The sequence below is a fragment of the Melanostigma gelatinosum genome (genome assembly GCF_949748355.1).
Source record: "Melanostigma gelatinosum genome assembly, chromosome: 13".
Lineage (NCBI taxonomy): Eukaryota > Metazoa > Chordata > Actinopteri > Perciformes > Zoarcidae > Melanostigma > Melanostigma gelatinosum.
The window spans coordinates 3,903,675-3,921,618 of NC_136646.1; the positions used below are offsets into that span (position 1 = coordinate 3,903,675).

The 17,944-nt window shown below is 41.0% G+C and overlaps 1 protein-coding gene across 1 annotated transcript in view; it reads left to right on the forward strand.

The window, feature by feature from the left end:
• The window catches only part of LOC306787038 (junction plakoglobin-like), a 144,366-nt gene extending 135,514 nt beyond the window's left edge, over window positions 1-8,852 (forward strand). The window contains exons 16-17 of the mRNA XM_079282038.1: window positions 5,505-5,644; window positions 7,752-8,852. Of these exons, the coding sequence (XP_079138164.1) occupies window positions 5,505-5,641 (137 nt within the window). The 3' untranslated portion in view covers window positions 5,642-5,644; window positions 7,752-8,852. The remainder of the gene's footprint in view (window positions 1-5,504; window positions 5,645-7,751) is intronic.
• Window positions 8,853-17,944: the final 9,092 nt, after the last annotated feature.

The window sequence follows — 17,944 nt, forward strand, 5'->3', positions numbered from 1 at the left end:
GTGGGGAAACTCATTGTCCACCCAAAACTCATACAGACGACACAGTCCACAGTGCACAACAGACAAAAACACATGAAGAATAAATCACACTTCACATTTGTTTGCATGTATGTGTTATTTCCGCCCATTATAATATTGTATTTGAATATTCCTGCCTGCTGGGGTCCCTGAACAGTGTTGAATTGCATACATTGGGTACGATGGACAGCTGAGACTCTTCAATGAGCTTAACTGTGTTCATGCTGTTCATATACTTGCATTATCATGTTTTAAGCCCTTTTACATTCTAAACCCGTAACATTTGAATCGGTGCCTAAAATTAAACACAATGGTTATTACAGGTTTATGACTAGAGCAACGTGTTGCCACAAATTTGAGAAAATGCAACGTGAAAGTAGCAAATATCAATATGACGTCTGCCATGAAGTTGGGCATCAGGACCAATAACAGCATATTTTCATGGATAGGCACAAATAATGCATCATCTGACATTGTCTTTTCTGTGTTATCATCTCATCTTCATATCATCTCAATCATTTCACTTTACAAAACGAATATTTTGAAGCAGGACCATCAGTGAAACATACAGTGTGTCAGATGAGGTAGGCAGCAGCTTTTATTTTGATGTCAGATTCATATTTAATCAATAATAATAGGTTAATGAAATTATCCAATCAGACATTAAAGGACGACAGCAGGATACATCAACAATGTGTTATATCAAAACAATGCAATAACTCCGATGAAGAAAGTAACACATTATATTGCATTGATATTTATAACAGTACCAACCCCAATTAAAAACCTGGATTAGGAAAAAAGCAGAAAACATACTGGAGGTCTGTGAAGGAGGAAGTGAGGGGTCAGGAGAGACAGAGGGTTAGAGGAGAGGAGAGGAAGGAGACAGTGGAGGAGCGGAGGAGATACTGAAAAAGGATGCAAGCATGGAGAACAGAACAGAGAAGAAGAAAGGATGCAAGCATGGAGAACAGAACAGAGAAGAAGAAAGGATTCAAGAATGGAGAACAGAACAGAGAAGAAAGGATGCAAGCACGGAGAATAGAACAGAAGAAGAAGAAATGATGCAAGAATGGAGAACAGAACAGAGAAGAAGAAATGATGCAAACACGGAGAACAGAACAGAGAAGAAGAAAGGATGCAAACACGGAGAACAGAACAGAGAAGAAGAAATGATGCAAGCACGGAGAACAGAACAGAGAAGAAGAAATGATGCAAACACGGAGAACAGAACAGAGAAGAAGAAAGGATGCAAACACGGAGAACAGAATAGAGAAGAAGAAAGGATGCAAACACGGAGAACGGAACAGAGAAGAAGAAAGGATGCAAGCACGGAGAACAGAACAGAAGAAGAAATGATGCAAGAATGGAGAACAGAACAGAGAAGAAGAAATGATGCAAGAATGGAGAACAGAACAGAGAAGAAGAAAGGATGCAAGAATGGAGAACAGAACAGAGAAGAAGAAATGATGCAAGAACAGAGAACAGAACAGAGAAGAAGAAATGATGCAAACACGGAGAACAGAACAGAGAAGAAGAAAGGATGCAAACACGGAGAACAGAACAGAGAAGAAGAAAGGATGCAAACACGGAGAACAGAACAGAGAAGAAGAAATGATGCAAGCACGGAGAACAGAACAGAGAAGAAGAAATGATGCAAACACGGAGAACAGAACAGAGAAGAAGAAAGGATGCAAACACGGAGAACGGAACAGAGAAGAAGAAAGGATGCAAACACGGAGAACGGAACAGAGAAGAAGAAAGGATGCAAGCACGGAGAACGGAACAGAGAAGAAGAAAGGATGCAAGCACGGAGAACAGAACAGAAGAAGAAATGATGCAAGAATGGAGAACAGAACAGAGAAGAAGAAATGATGCAAGAATGGAGAACAGAACAGAGAAGAAGAAAGGATGCAAGAATGGAGAACAGAACAGAGAAGAAGAAATGATGCAAGAACAGAGAACAGAACAGAGAAGAAGAAATGATGCAAACACGGAGAACAGAACAGAGAAGAAGAAAGGATGCAAACACGGAGAACAGAACAGAGAAGAAGAAAGGATGCAAACACGGAGAACAGAACAGAGAAGAAGAAATGATGCAAGCACGGAGAACAGAACAGAGAAGAAGAAATGATGCAAACACGGAGAACAGAACAGAGAAGAAGAAAGGATGCAAACACGGAGAACGGAACAGAGAAGAAGAAAGGATGCAAACACGGAGAACGGAACAGAGAAGAAGAAAGGATGCAAGCACGGAGAACGGAACAGAGAAGAAGAAAGGATGCAAGCACGGAGAACAGAACAGAGAAGAAGAAATGATGCAAGCACAGAGAACAGAACAGAGAAGAAGAAAGGATGCAAGCATGGAGAACAGAACAGAGAAGAAGAAAGGATGCAAGCACAGAGAACAGAACAGAGAAGAAGAAAGGATGCAAGCACGGAGAACAGAACAGAGAAGAAGGAAGGATGCAAGCACGGAGAACAGAACAGAGAAGAAGAAAGGATGCAAGCACGGAGAACAGAACAGAGAAGAAGAAAGGATGCAAGCACGGAGAACAGAACAGAGAAGAAGAAAGGATGCAAGCATGGAGAACAGAACAGAGAAGAAGAAAGGATGCAAGCACGGAGAACAGAACAGAGAACAAGAAAGGATGCAAGCATGGAGAACAGAACAGAGAAGAAGAAAGGATGCAAGCACGGAGAACAGAACAGAGAAGAAGGAAGGATGCAAGCACGGAGAACAGAACAGAGAAGAAAGGATGCAAGCACGGAGAACAGAACAGAGAAGAAGAAAGGATGCAAACACGGAGAACAGAACAGAGAAGAAGGAAGGATGCAAGCACGGAGAACAGAACAGAGAAGAAGAAATGATGCAAGCATGGAGAACATAACAGAGAAGAAATTATGCAAGCACGGGGAACAGAACAGAGAAGAAGAAAGGATGCAAGCATGGAGAACATAACAGAGAAGTAAGGATGCAAGCACGGGGAACAGAACAGAGAAGAAGAAATGATGCAAGCACGGAGAACAGAACAGAGAAGAAGAAATGATGCAAACACGGAGAACAGAACAGAGAAGAAAGGATGCAAGCACGGAGAACAGAACAGAGAAGAAGAAAGGATGCAAGCACGGAGAACAGAACAGAGAAGAAGAAATGATGCAAGCACGGAGAACAGAACAGAGAAGAAAGGATGCAAGCACGGTGAACAGAACAGAGAAGAAGAAAGGATGCAAGCACGGAGAACAGAACAGAGAAGAAGAAATGATGCAAGCACGGAGAACAGAACAGAGAAGAAAGGATGCAAGCACGGAGAACAGAACAGAGAAGAAAGGATGCAAGCACGGAGAACAGAACAGAGAAGAAAGGATGCAAGCACGGAGAACAGAACAGAGAAGAAGAAAGGGGAGGAAGGAGAAGGAACAAATGCCCCGTCACTAAATGGTTCTTCTCTCATTTCCTCTGTGTACATAGTTTGTGCAATTCCCTCCATCTAACCATCTATAATTAATGCATATTCCTGTGTGTGTGTGTGTGCGTGTGTGTGTGTGTGTGTGTGTGATTGAATTGAATACCCTCGTATTGGTCCTATTTAAAGCTGGTGTCCCTCTTTCCAGACGCTTAAACCACCACAGTAGTGCACACACACACACACGCACACACGCATGCACGCACGCACGCACGCACACACACACACACAGCTGTAGTAGTAGGGGGAGGCCAGTTGAAGGTGCTGATTGTATGGTGTAGTTGTCGGAGCCAAATGAACTCATTTATTCAGTGTTCTAATGTGTCTGAATTACAGCTTATGAAAACCTCCATTCGTGCTCCACTCGTTCATCCTCAGGCCTGTGATGTTTACATCTTGTGTTTAAGTGCCTACATAATGCTTCACAATGAAGCCAATAATTAGGGTTCACCAGTCGGCAACTTCCGGTCCTGAAAAGTGAAGTGAATGCTGAAGTGCCTTAAAGCTGGCATCAGGTTGAGGTTTTCTACATTTATAATAACAAGCACTTACTGACTCAAATTCCTCAGAAAACCTTCATTTAAAGAGAAGACAGTATTTTTCATTGGCCACAGCTGGTGATGTCTCCACCCTGACGCAGAGTAGCTGCTCTTCGCTCCTCTGATCTCCTTTGTGTGTGTTGTTGGCCTGGTTTTACAGGATCCTGTCCCCACTATGTAGACCTCCTCTTTGACCTGACTAAGCTGCTTGACTTCTGCAGTAAAACAGGGTTTATTGTGGTTGTATGTGCAAGGTTTTAGTCGGCACAAACAAGTTTACTTTTAGCTGGAAAATGGCAGATTACACGTTACATGTACATGTATCTTTTATAACGGAACATGCATTTGATGTCAACTAACTGCCAGTTAGTTTCACACAAAGCTCATCACTGGGTTCACTTGCACCATCTCTTCTGCCATAACATCACTGTACACATGTAAACATCTCATCCTGTGCAGCATTAGGATCATTTAGCAGAGGACACCTCTGTTATCATATATCTGAGTGTTGTGAAAATAAAGCTATCTTTCACACTCAGAGCGGATTTAAGAGGATAATGAAAGCTCTCAAGAGGCGTTTAGTTATATCAAAAGCAATAGGTTTATTATCAACAGAGTTATTCAGCCCAGCAGTCATACGTGCACGGGTCACTAATAGCTTCACTCTTAGAGATCCACCATAAGCACACACTTGAACATAGCAGCGTGATGCTTTATGTAGGGTTCCTCTTATGGAAGCCCATTGGTCAAACTCAAAGATGCAGGCGTAGCGTGTTTGTACACGTATGACACCTGGGTGGAGCCTGGACATATCCGTCCACACTGGCCCGTCCCAGAAGGCGTGGTCATCTGTCAGTGCGTATGAAATGTTGTCGACTGCGGGGGGGGACTGGGTTAATACAGCCCGAGGCTGTTGGGCCTATCTAAAGATGGCGGCCTATTCCTTGTGACGCAGTTAAATCAGTAATCTCCCTCTTGCTTCTCCCTTGCCCTAGCGTGTACTGTGTGTATTGCGTGAGTGGTTAATAAAGCTGCATAAGCTAATGGTTATTAAAGCTGCATATAAGCTAGTGGTTATTAAAACTGCTATAAAGCTTAGTGACTATTAAAGCTGCTGCTATAAAGCTATTTTATCCATACTAACTGCGAAACAGTAGAAGGTGTAAACTATTACACCTTAAAAGAAATAATTTTCTCAACATGAGTAATAATTCAACTAAATGTGTTGATCGTTCAGTCTGCAGCAGTCAACACAACAACAGTTACAAGCAAATGTCTGTTCTAAGAAAACAGGTGGTGACGCAGACAATTCCCATCTCCAGTGAATGCAGCATTTTTAGGGAGTGAAAGATTTAGTTGCGGCACATATGTGGCTGCACATTCATTTTTAATAAAACATGGGAAATATGCATGTTGTGGGAAGTGCATTGTAACATATCTATGTGTGATCGGTCTGTGCTCTCCTGTGTCTGTGTTTCAGAGTTAGATGGCTGTTACCCCCGCTATGGATACACTGACCTGCCTCTGGACAGCCTGCCGCTAGATCCTGACCTCCACGAGCCCTACATCCCTGACATGACCTATGACCCAAGACAGGCCTACCCTGAACCACTCTAACAGGTAAACACACACACACACACACACACACTTACAGCACTGTGTTGACATTTTTACATTTAGAAGTTTTCACTTATTTTTTGTGAAAAATGTATGTCAAATGTTGCACTTTTGACAAGTTTCCTCCCAAACCAACTTTATTCTTAAAAATCATATAATAATATAATAACAATAAAAATACTACTACAAAAAATGCTATTACTACTGCTACTACTAAAATAGTGTAGATAATATTTATAATACCGGTGATAATAATACAAATAAATATAATATATATGATAACAATAACGATAATATTAATAATGTATATTTTAGTGCTGGGCAAGTTAGCGCGTTAATTTCGCGTTAACGCTTCATTCATTAACGCAGACAATTATTTTATCGCGCGTTAACGCATTTTTTAATTTATTATAATTTTTTTTTTGCTTTTTTTTTAAGAGGATGACAAGAACAGTGGGATAAAAGCCAGCAAACATCCTATAGTCAGACACTTACACATTAGTGCACCATATGCTGAAATTCACGGTAAACGCATTTAAACGGCACAGATCGGGAGCGAGCGAAGGACTTTGAAAGTTAGCGGAAAGATTAACGTGAGACAACATCCGGTTTCTTCAGACAAACATCCGGTTTTCAGAATAAGATGCCAACAAAGTATGAATTATATTCACATTAAGTATGAAACATGCTACCTGCATCTCGTGAACCAAATGTTATTGCCCTGTTGTTCATATAGCAGTACTTTTAAAATAAAAGTGCGCAATACACTACTTTTGAATTCATTGTTGAACTTTGCCATAACAATGCGATTAATCGCGATTAATTGCAAAAAATCCATGCGATTAATCGCGATTAAATATTTTAATCGTTGCCCAGCACTAATATATTTATATTGTATTTATAGAATACGATAATATAATAAATCAAGTGCTAACAGTGACATTATAATTAGCTTTGTGCCAGTGCAGGCTCATATAAGAGAGGTAAGAATAAAAATATAAGAACCCCCCATGTTACCGTGTCATTTTGATATTTCCTTCATCAGTGTTTCTCAGTAAGTTACAGCCACGAGACATTGTGTGCTGGTACTGTTCATTCAAAGTTTTGTGTGTTTCTGGATCTACAATGTTCTTTTATGTGTGCATGATATGAACCAGCACAATCTGCAGACATCCAAGAATGATCCACTGACCTGACAGTTGCCCTCGACAGCCCATATTCCTTTTCTGGGCTCGGCGCTGCAGGACCTTCTTTTCATTCAGACATGAAGGCTCTGTGAAGCGCTCTTGGTCTGGCCATTCCCTGGGACCACTTTGGCTTGGGAGCCTTTACCAGGAGCTCCATTACAGCTCCCAGGATCACAGGGACACGCAGACCCCTCCACCACACCAAGGTGCTGAGTCTCAGAGGGTGAAAGCACATGTCAGCGTTCATTAGAAGAACAAAAGTTAACAGCAACATGCTAACGTAATAACTAGTCAAAGTAAGCCATATGCGTAGAGTGGCAGCTTCACAGATCTACCAGTGAAACCCAGCCAGCTGCTACGATAGGCAACACATCCTCTTGATGCCACGCTGACAGGAAAAGAAGGGCTGCAGCAACAATACCTGTAATCATGGCCTGGAGGGAAGGTTTCGTTGAGATGTCTAGTTTTTACAATTGGCAGTGGATTATGTGGACACCAGCTATTTTGGGTATTATATAATATCCTTATGTTGTTGTTCCTGACATTTGGCTGAGCAAGATCAGAGTAATAATCCTTCTGTAAATGGGCAGTATAGTTGAGTTCCTTGTGTGTCACTATGTTCAGACTATATATTGATGTCAAGCCTCTCTTCAGAAAAGCCTCTTCCGCTCTGACAGACTGACTGCTGGGAAGTGGGAAGTCACAAGCATTTAACTGACACAACACAACACATGTGGCCTGATGTGACCCATGTGTGACATCAAGCACCCTGTTTATGAAAGGTGAATTGTTCTCATTGTAAAGCTAGTTGCCTTTCACCCAGCACTTTAAAACGTCCTCACATTTGATATTTCTGCTACTCATTTTGAATCCAGCTGAAGTTGAAGATCGTGCTTAAGAATATTTGCTGTTTTTTGTTGCAGGATAATGAGACAGAAATGCTGAAAAACAACGAGAGAATGAGCAAATCACAGGAAAAGAGACTGGAGGAATGGATGGAGGAAGAAAGATTGGAGTTTTCAATCACAAAGGGAACCAGCCCTTTCCAAAGGATGGGGAAGAAATCCCATTTGGCAATCATGAACTATCAAGAGGTTGCTTATTAAAAAGAGATTTATTGTTGCTGTAAATGAAATATGTAACTTTGTTATCATGTTTTTCTGTGGGGGTGCGGCGTCTGAACCTTTGAGGCATTGTTACACAGGTAACGTTTTGAAGCAATGAAAATATAAGAATGCATTACATTCACAGTTTGGGACGTACGGCAAGCAGGAAGGGTTTCATCAAAGTCAGCTGATAACCCTCATCAAATGTTTCATCATTTCATCTGGAAAGGATTTATCAGTTAGAGAGCATTTGAATTTGCTAAAATGTTACGACATTAATGTTGAAGTATGATGTCATTGATGTCATTTTAGTTTTGATATACAGAGGTTTGTTTCCCCACATGTGGGTACCTCATGGGAAACATTAACTTAATATAACTCAGTTCAACCAAATGTGTTGCTGACATCACAGAAACATTGACTACAGAACGATGAACCACTCTAAGACCCTTTCTTGCGAAACTTTTAACAGGAACAGATTTTGCGTCGGCATCACTGATCACCATTGCTATAAATGCTGCCCGTGTAACCCAGCCTTCAGCTGCTGTCCTTTAGATGTCTCCTCTGTGTATTTGAACAGTACACATGTCCCAGGGTGTCCATGTGTGTTTTTTGCATGGTAGTATTGTGTACTCATTGAAATATTCTTCACCTTTACATACTGAGAAAAAAAGACATCCAGGTTTTACAAGTCAATTTAGATCGCACCGGCCATTTGGAGGTGAGGAACTGGACTACAAATCCCACCATGCCCCAGCCTCACTTTCACCGAGTGGGAATTCTGTTCAAAATGGACTACAAATCCTCGTGGCATCTTTGGGATCAGACTACGAATCCCGTGATTTTGCAGTCATACCCAGTCGGACTCACACCATAGCCCTCTAATCAGCTTGTGCACACCTATGTGGATACCATGGAGTACACTGCAGAGTACATTTACAACAGTAATGGAAAATTACTATTATTATTAATTGTACTAGGGTGGGCTGAACATAGAAATGTGTTGATGACTGTATGTCAGTAGAGGGGTGGGGGGGCTAGCTCTAATAAAAGATAAAGAAACTTGCTGCTGCTGTCAGGTTGAATTAAATATGCATTTGTTTTCTACCTAACCATCACATCATAATACGGTCCACATGGTCAGCATGGGCAGTTGGGGCAAAACATGCTCTTTGCACCGGGGCAACTGTTTGTACAGTACACGCTGCTGCTGTTGGTTGAAATACCGTCAACAGCAGCCTCAGCCTGTAGCGAGCACTACAATGACTTATTGCTGAGAGGCAATGCACCAGAACTCTACTCTTCCTGAATCTGATCACCACTACACTTTCTTATTTTCAACGGTTTTGGTATACATGTATTCTGCTCGCATACAAGACTATCCTAATCTGTGGAAGCATTAACTTTGTCAAAATTTAAATATAAATGTAATCATTTTCAGGATGAAAAACAAGATATCAAAGACAAATAAATGAAATTCTTCGACAGTAAATGGACATTGGCCTTTTTAGCTGAGGACATTGTTTCTTCTGTTTCAGATAACATATCTAGGAATGTGGCAACATCACTAAAACTACTGTTGGTTCAATGGGAGCAGAAACATGAACAGTCACATGATGGGGACGTCTGAACTCATCATCTGATTGCTCATGTTTGTTGCCCCATTGGACTTCATTTTAGTGATGTTGCCGTATTACCAGATCTTAGCAACTACTTTCAATCGAACTGATTGCCAGAGAAACTTGAATTAAAGTGACTGTCGCCTTTCACCGCTGTCATAGAGCCATGTGCTGTATGGTACGGTGTTGGGCTAAGACTGTTGTTAGCCCTGTTAGCCTGTTAGCACTCAGTCAGTTAATTCGTTGAAATGTTGGATATAGACAACAGCTTACTAAATCCACTCCAGGGTCCAAATCGCCTAAAGCTGCAAGCTTGTTGAAGCCACTTTTCACTGTTATTAAGGCCGCAGTGGTATAAATGGTCTGTAGGTGTGTTGTATCACTTTAAAGCTTTTTGGTTCGCTCCACTACAGGCACTGTGACTGCTTGATTAGTCACAGTCAACAGCACTACAATCAACCCCTGAAAATAGCTGAACTTGAGTTAAGTATCACCTCCTGAGCGGAGCCCAAATTTGGTTCCCGAAACTCGCCCCCAAAATGGAAACACAAGTGGAATCTGTGACAATGGATTTAATTGAGTTCCTGCAGTCTCAAAGGGATTTAGGTTGGGCCAGCACAGGTAGGAAGATGTACCTCAATATTTCCAACTAAATGATGAGGAGACCTGAGAAGCAGGCATCCTTAAGCCAAAGTATCTATACTGTGTATCCACTGCACCCCTGTTAGGAACCATTCCCGTCTTTTGGACTAACACTTTTAGATTTGTAAGATTCATGAATGCCCAAACGTGCATGCAAATATCTTTCTTTCTGGGCGAAAATATCAATACTGTGGACACCTACGTCTCTTTTTGAAGATGGATTCTAGCGTCAAAAGGGACACGTTTCTGTCCTCAACAGGCATTAGTACTTCATCAAGGAGTAGGAGTGTCAGTGCAAACAACGGTCTGTTGCTTCTCACTGCTGCTGTCGTTTTGTGTGCATTCAAACACACCACAGCACACATCAGTTACTCATGAGGCTGAACGGAACGGGCATGTGTGGAGCCGTTTCACAGCTGCCAATGATGGTTGAAGGTAGTTTGTGCCGTTATTTGCACAAAAAGTTTTAAAACAATTATTGTTCTTAACAAATAAATGTTTGTACTTTGTTTAATTTTCATGTTTGCACATTCAATTTACAATAATAAAAATACATTTTTGTTATTTGCCTTCAAAAACGGTCCTGTGTTTTAAAATACATGCGATTAAAGTGACAGTGAGGAACTTTTAACTGGTCAGTGTAGTCCTGATCCTCTATCAGATCTCCATCAGTCTGATGGAGGACTGATAGACCATCTTCAGAGAGAAAATGTTCTATTTCTTTCGAGTTATTTTGATGCTCGTCATCGGTGCCACCGGGTCAGATTCTGGTGAAATCAGATGACAACATGCAGGTCCAGCAGAGACCAGCTCACCGTGGACAGACCCAGATCCTCCAGCAGGGACCGGTCCACTGTGGACAGACCGAGATCCTTCAGCAAAGACCGGTCCAGTGTGGACAGACCGAGATCCTTCAGCAGACACCGGACCGCCGTGCGTTGACAGACCCAGATCTGGCTTCTCTGCAGCCTTGGACCTGCAGACAGAGCCCTTTGGGGAGGAGGAGAGCTCAGCGCCCGGCAGCAGTGTCTCCTCCTCCTCCAGAGCCTCTCCTCGCTGCTCTGTTCGTCCACGCTGGGAGCTGACACCAGCACCACACTGGTGGAGCCATATTACTGGCCCTCTAGGAGGCACAGGAGAACCAGAAACACATGTTTGGGGCTCTGAAACACTTTTGTCCATGGGAACCTCCAAAATGAAAGTTTCTTGTAGCAGCTTTAAGTAATCAACAGTGGAAAGCGACAAGGAAGTACAAATGCCTAAGCCGCTTACAGTCATATAAAGTATTGTATCAATATCTGGTCCTGTATTACTAACATCAGATCAAATGTATTGCGTTATGGCCCAACGTTAATGGTCACTGATCAACTCTTGGCAACTCTTGAAAGAAAACCGCGTTGCTAATTGTTATTTCATTAAACTAGCCGTCACTCAGACAGTTAAATAAATGTCACCGCCCTATTTCGTACTGATTGTACTCTTTTTAACTGTTTGTTTCACGTCATGTTTTGCATGTTTGTATTACGTTTGGGAGGTGAAAATATTCTACACCAGCAAACATGTTCAAGCCAACCCGTAACAAACTGAAGTACCATGGCTTGTCCTCCTGATGACATCTAGACGTTAAACACTCTCTGACCACACCCATCATCCCAGTTGGGTGTGTGGTGTACTTGTACACACCTGACTATATGTGTGTAATGTGTGCAATGTGAAACGCTGTGGCGATCAGGTTGTTTCAAAGCAAGCAGCAATTGCTACATGGCAGAGCAAGCTAAATGATTAGACTGGCCACAGTTACGGTCTGGAAAGAGTCCGTTCTACAAAAGCTGTTTGAATCAGCCATCAGCGAACTGATCAGTCAAGCACAACAGATGTGGTGGGAAAATGAAGGTAAAAGATGAGAAAATGTCTGTGGGGGTATCTTTAATAATAATATACATTGTTACTAAAAACAATCGGTACACTTTATAATAACTACAAACTATGAAGCATTAGTTATTTATGAGTAAACACTTAATTCATCCTTTATAAAGCATTGTTCCAACATTAACACTCATTAGTATGCAATTCTTAACAGTTATAAATGTGTTATTCTTGATTAATAAGCTTGTCTATTATGTGTTTCATGATTGTGTTTTCATACTTTGTAAATGAAGTATTATATATATTACAAACCAATTATTAAGGAGTTGTAGATGATTAATAACATCATTTATAAAGTGTAAGTAATTGATTAAGAACGTATTTAGATGTACATCAATCAATCAATCAAACAATATTTCAGACTCAGGGTCCATATAAGACATACGTGAAATGACATACAAGAACAATATAAGTACGGAGGCCTAGAGATGCCTTACAAAGAGACAGCTGTACCAATGTTTCCACAGCTGGGACTGGTAGCGTGTGGTGCTGAACCTTATGTTGGTTCAAACCAAGATGATGACATTTTCAGAGTCATTAAGTCGACAAATACATTGATACATAAGATTTCTTAAAACAGTTTGGAAAGTATTGACTCCTGCAGAACATTTCACTTGCACTACTCCATCTCGGTCTGTTTAGTAGTATTCTCATGGCGTCATTAGAAGCTACTTGAAGTCTCTGTAAGCTTTCTTTGTTGTAGTTTGACCACAAGTGTGCAGTAGAGTGGTGTACAATATGCTCTGAACAGAGACATCTTCACTCCATCTGTACACAGAACAAACTAACGTGATCATACGACCAGCGCTACATGGACTAAAAATCACCAGATCATCTGCATAGATGATGTGATTAACCAGAGTATTACCAATCATGCACCGAGTATTATTATTATTTTTCATGCATTTATGGTTTAGATATGCACTAATGGTTAGTGACTACGTTAATATATGCTTTATAAACGCTTATTAAGCATCATGCAATACCTCGACTTTGGCTTCAATTCTCTAAAAGTCTTCTGTCTTCAGTCGACTGTGGTCAGTCTTGTTTCGAGGTTGATGTAATATGTGGGCTCACGTTTAGTAGTTGTGTAGCTGATTTAGAAAAACAAATGAATTGTCTGTGGCGTTTTGTGATTGTGTTGCAGTGTGCCTGGTTAATAACTACACATTTAATATTCTTTGGCCATATTTTTCTGTATGAGTTCCAGAATTGAACAGAGGTGACCACCCCTGATCTAGACAATCATCAACATCTCTAACATATCATTCTTGGCCTGATTGATTTTCAAAGCATTACATGCATTCAGTGAGTCTTTGCAGAGGTTTGTCTTCAGCTGGTTCTTGTGCACCATCTTGTGGACATAGAAGTACATCACATGGACTTGCAATTTGTCCATAGTTTGGACATCCGAGTGTCTCACTGAAGCCTTTGAAGTTAAATGTCTCAGCTGACTCACTTTGAACACACACAGACTGCAGACCAGACATAGTTTAGATATTTCCTCTGCAGATGAAGGTCGACATTCTCTTTAAATTGATCTGGATGTCAAAAGATTAAGCATGGACCCTAACGGGGATCACTGTGAAACCACAAAATGAGAGTTCAGACTTAACAACATATTGAATAATTTGTTATTCCTAGTGAGATGAAAAAGTTGACATCATATCTTGTTTGTAGAATGGGCATAGTGATCCGAGGGTGGTCCTACAGGAAAGATCATGGAGTGTCCGGATTAGTACAGACCATGTCGTAGCATGGTCCAGCTCTGACCAGGGTCTGACAACTATCCGGCTCGGCTCCACAGACTCTCATCGATGCTTTTAGGCTAGTTTCGAAGCTAGTCAAAAATATGGATTCATAATGCTGTTATTTAGTATTTTGGTCATTACTGCTCACAGTGGCACAACTCACATCTACAGCCCAGTTGATCTTTTCCTCCTTTTTGTCATGTTTTCTTTCTCATCTATTGGAGAAGGTGGTCCTCAGACAGAAGTAGACCTACAAAAGTGTGAAAACCCCTCTTAGCACATCAGTAACTAGCGTTAGCACTGCTATGCTACGCTAGTGACTGAAGGTCTGTTGAAGGTGAACATATTCTTATTTTGCCTTTGAATGATTGTGAGAGTGGATAAAGACCTACCCAGCTTTACAGGAGCAGTGTTGCTCTTTAATTGTATTGTCTTCTATTTTGATCATCAGGTGATGTTGTGGTTCACTTTTACACTGATCTGTAACTTTTGCTTCTATCTTTGTCTTTTTAACCTGTTTTCCCTGCTGAGTCAGTTTGACATTAGAGGATTCAAAGATTCAAGGATAATGTATTGTTGCGTTAATGCGTTCATTTCACATTAACGCTTCATTCATTAACGCCGACAATTATTTTATCGCGCGTTAACGCATTTTTTTATTTATTATAATTTTGTTTTTTGCTTTTTTTTTAAGAGGATGACAAGAACAGTGGGATAAAAGCCAGCTAACATCCTATAGTCAGACACTTACACATTAGTGCACCATATGCTGAAATTCACGGTAAACGCATTTAAACGGCACAGATCGGGAGTGAGCGAAGGACTTTGAAAGTTAGCGGAAACATTAACGTGAGACAACATCCGGTTTCTTCAGACAAACATCCGGTTTTCAGAATAAGATGCCAACAAAGTATGAATTATATTCACATTAAGTATGAAACATGCTACCTGCATCTCGTGAACCAAATGTTATTGCCCTGTTGTTCATATAGCAGTACTTTTAAAATAAAAGTGCGCAATACACTACTTTTGAATTCATTGTTGAACTTTGCCATAACAATGCGATTAATCGCGATTAATCGCAAAAAATCCATGCGATTAATCGCGATTAAATATTTTAATCGTTGCCCAGCACTAATATATTTATATTGTATTTATAGAATACGATAATATAATAAATCAAGTGCTAACAGTGACATTATAATTAGCTTTGTGTCAGTGCAGGCTCATATAAGAGAGGTAAGAATAAGAATATAAGAACCCCCCATGTTACCGTGTCATTTTGATATTTCCTTCATCAGTGTTTCTCAGTAAGTTACAGCCACGAGACATTGTGTGCTGATACTGTTCATTCAAAGTTTTGTGTGTTTCTGGATCTACAATGTTCTTTTATGTGTGCATGATATGAACCAGCACAATCTGCAGACATCCAAGAATGATCCACTGACCTGACAGTTGCCCTCGACAGCCCATATTCCTTTTCTGGGCTCGGTGCTGCAGGACCTTCTTTTCATTCAGACATGAAGGCTCTGTGAAGCGCTCTTGGTCTGGCCATTCCCTGGGACCACTTTGGCTTGGGAGTGTAGAAGAAAATCAGCATTATAACTATGAACTGAACTCGAATTGAACTGAACACAAGTTACATAACGTGTTATTCTGGCTCTCAGAATCATTTCTGGGAAATGATTCTCAGAACCAGATAGAGAGTGATTAATCTCTCAAGAGCACCAAAATAACCCCTTACATGGAGTTGTGTTTTGTGTGCCCAGAACAGAATAGGAACCTGGCCAGATTAGGAGTCCAGATGTGTCCTGTTTTGATTGAACAGACAGGTTTGATTGGTGGAACGTAGCAAAAGGAGGCGTGAATTTTGACTATAAGAGTAATCTGTGAAGAGGAGTACATTGGGAGCCGTTTTCAATATACTGAACTTGTTGATGTTGGCTTGTTCTTATTAAAACACGACCCGCTGGTGGCAACTCCAGTTGACCCTCTGTCCTTGTCATTTTTCGCCACGACATAATTGGCGCCCAACGTGAGTTGGGTTGAGGCCGGGACACCTCCTCTACGCCAGCCAACCGACAACCACGCTAAGAGGCCAACAGGTAGGAGATTTTCATATCTCACCATAGATTTATTTCTGTATAGTGTGGTTCTCGCTTGTGTGATAGAGAGGGAGTGTCTGGGGTCCCCTCAACGGAATCCACGCTCTTTAGCGGAGGAGGAGAGAGGCAGACTGGTGTGTGCTGGTAAAAAACTAAAAGTTGATGTGTTGAAATGATTCAATTTGATCTCCAGCTGTAAAAAGAGATCTCTCTCGTGTGGAACAGGCGTACGCAGCATTCTGTTGGCGTGACGCCTGGTTGTGGCCAAGATAAGCTCAAAAGCGGAGTACTCCGTGCATCTCTCAAGCTCAAGAGACTTTTGTACGCTAATGTCAAAGCGACTGTGTGCTATTGATGAAGCAATTTCTGCAAATAAGTGTAAGGAACTCCAGTGTGAGTTCCAGTGTGAGATACGTAGGTCTTGATACGACTCTTTACTCGAGAGGGAAGAAACGAAAAGACTGGCTTAGATTTAAATAATAAAACTATAATGTGGGTCTGTTAGGAGTGGGCTCTGTTTAAGGCAGGACACTACGCTGACGAGACTCAGAAATTTTGTGCAGAAATCTAAATGAGCAGGAAAAGTAATATCTAACTAGACAATAAAATGAATAGTACAGTTTGAAAAGGTGTGCACACGACTGTAACTTATTGACATTACTGATGAAGTAATAGTGTAAAGGAGAGATCCTTATGTGACAAAGGGAAGATAACAAACAGAGACCTGGACAAAAAACTGACTGACAGACTGAGACCGCTGACTTTTGATGTGATATGCATCCGGATGGCTTTGCATGAGTATGAGCTATTGGCATGTTTTTGGTTGTTTACCCAGTGGTAACGCTTTTGCAAAAAATATAGGTTGTTTCAATCCATCTGCATATATCCAGGCTATATTGTGTCCAGATCCTATTCTGTCTGCAGGAGGAGAAAAAATAGTGAAAAAATAGAACGTTCATGCTCTGTGTACTTGGAGATGGCTGTACGCCCAGATGTGTGTGCGCATATTCAATACAATTTAGGAGCCAAGATAAACCCTTGCGCTACCTCCCTAGTGCATGATTGGCTGTACGCCCAGATTTTGGGGCCTGACAGGCTCACTCACTCCGTACAGAGAGGAGTAGAGTTGTCATACATATAGACATTGATCATACATAGTCCTAAATAATCAGAGGAAGAGTGTTGATGGAAAGGTGTTGTGGAGATCACAGGAAGGATTGTTGGTTGCACTTGGTGCATTGCTGACCATCACAGAATCGCACAGTGAAAATCACTGTGCGAGAGGGGAAAGGGTTAAAAGGTTAAAGAGACAAGTTGGTTAAAGTTACAAGACATGGTTAAAATATTTATCAGATAATACTATTTCAAGTATAATAAGAACTATCCAATAATATATCAGAAGTAAAAGCACAATTGTAACTTGTAAAATGTGGGATTAGACGAGTAATCTGAACTCTGTGGGACGACAGAAGCGCGCAATTAATAGCTGATTCCTCCCAGAAGGTGAGAGGCTGTCCTCAGATGCAGTTCCAGATTGCCGCTCTGATCCTGGAACTGGAAAAAAAGAATTCCACTCGTGAAAAATTATTTTGTGATATAACAGACACTTTGAAGTGATAAACTTGTAATCTTGCACTTAAATTTAGTAAGAGTGTTGGACAGACGTGTCCTGGTTAACGTGTAGTATTTAAAGAAGGTTTGGTGTTTCGATTCAAGTTGAACTAAGTCTTGACACGAGTGTTTTGAAGATACTGTCAACGACCAATTAGGTAAAATGGGTAAAAGTCAAAGTGAGTCTGAGCAACTTGATGCCAAGGTCTTACCTTCAATAATAAAATATATGCGGGACAAAGATAATCAGACTGCCAAACAATGGAAAGAATGGATCAAATGGGTTCCCTGAAAAAGGCAGTTTCAGCCTACAAAATGTTAGTAACTCAAAACTTGTTTAAAGCAAAAGGAGAAAG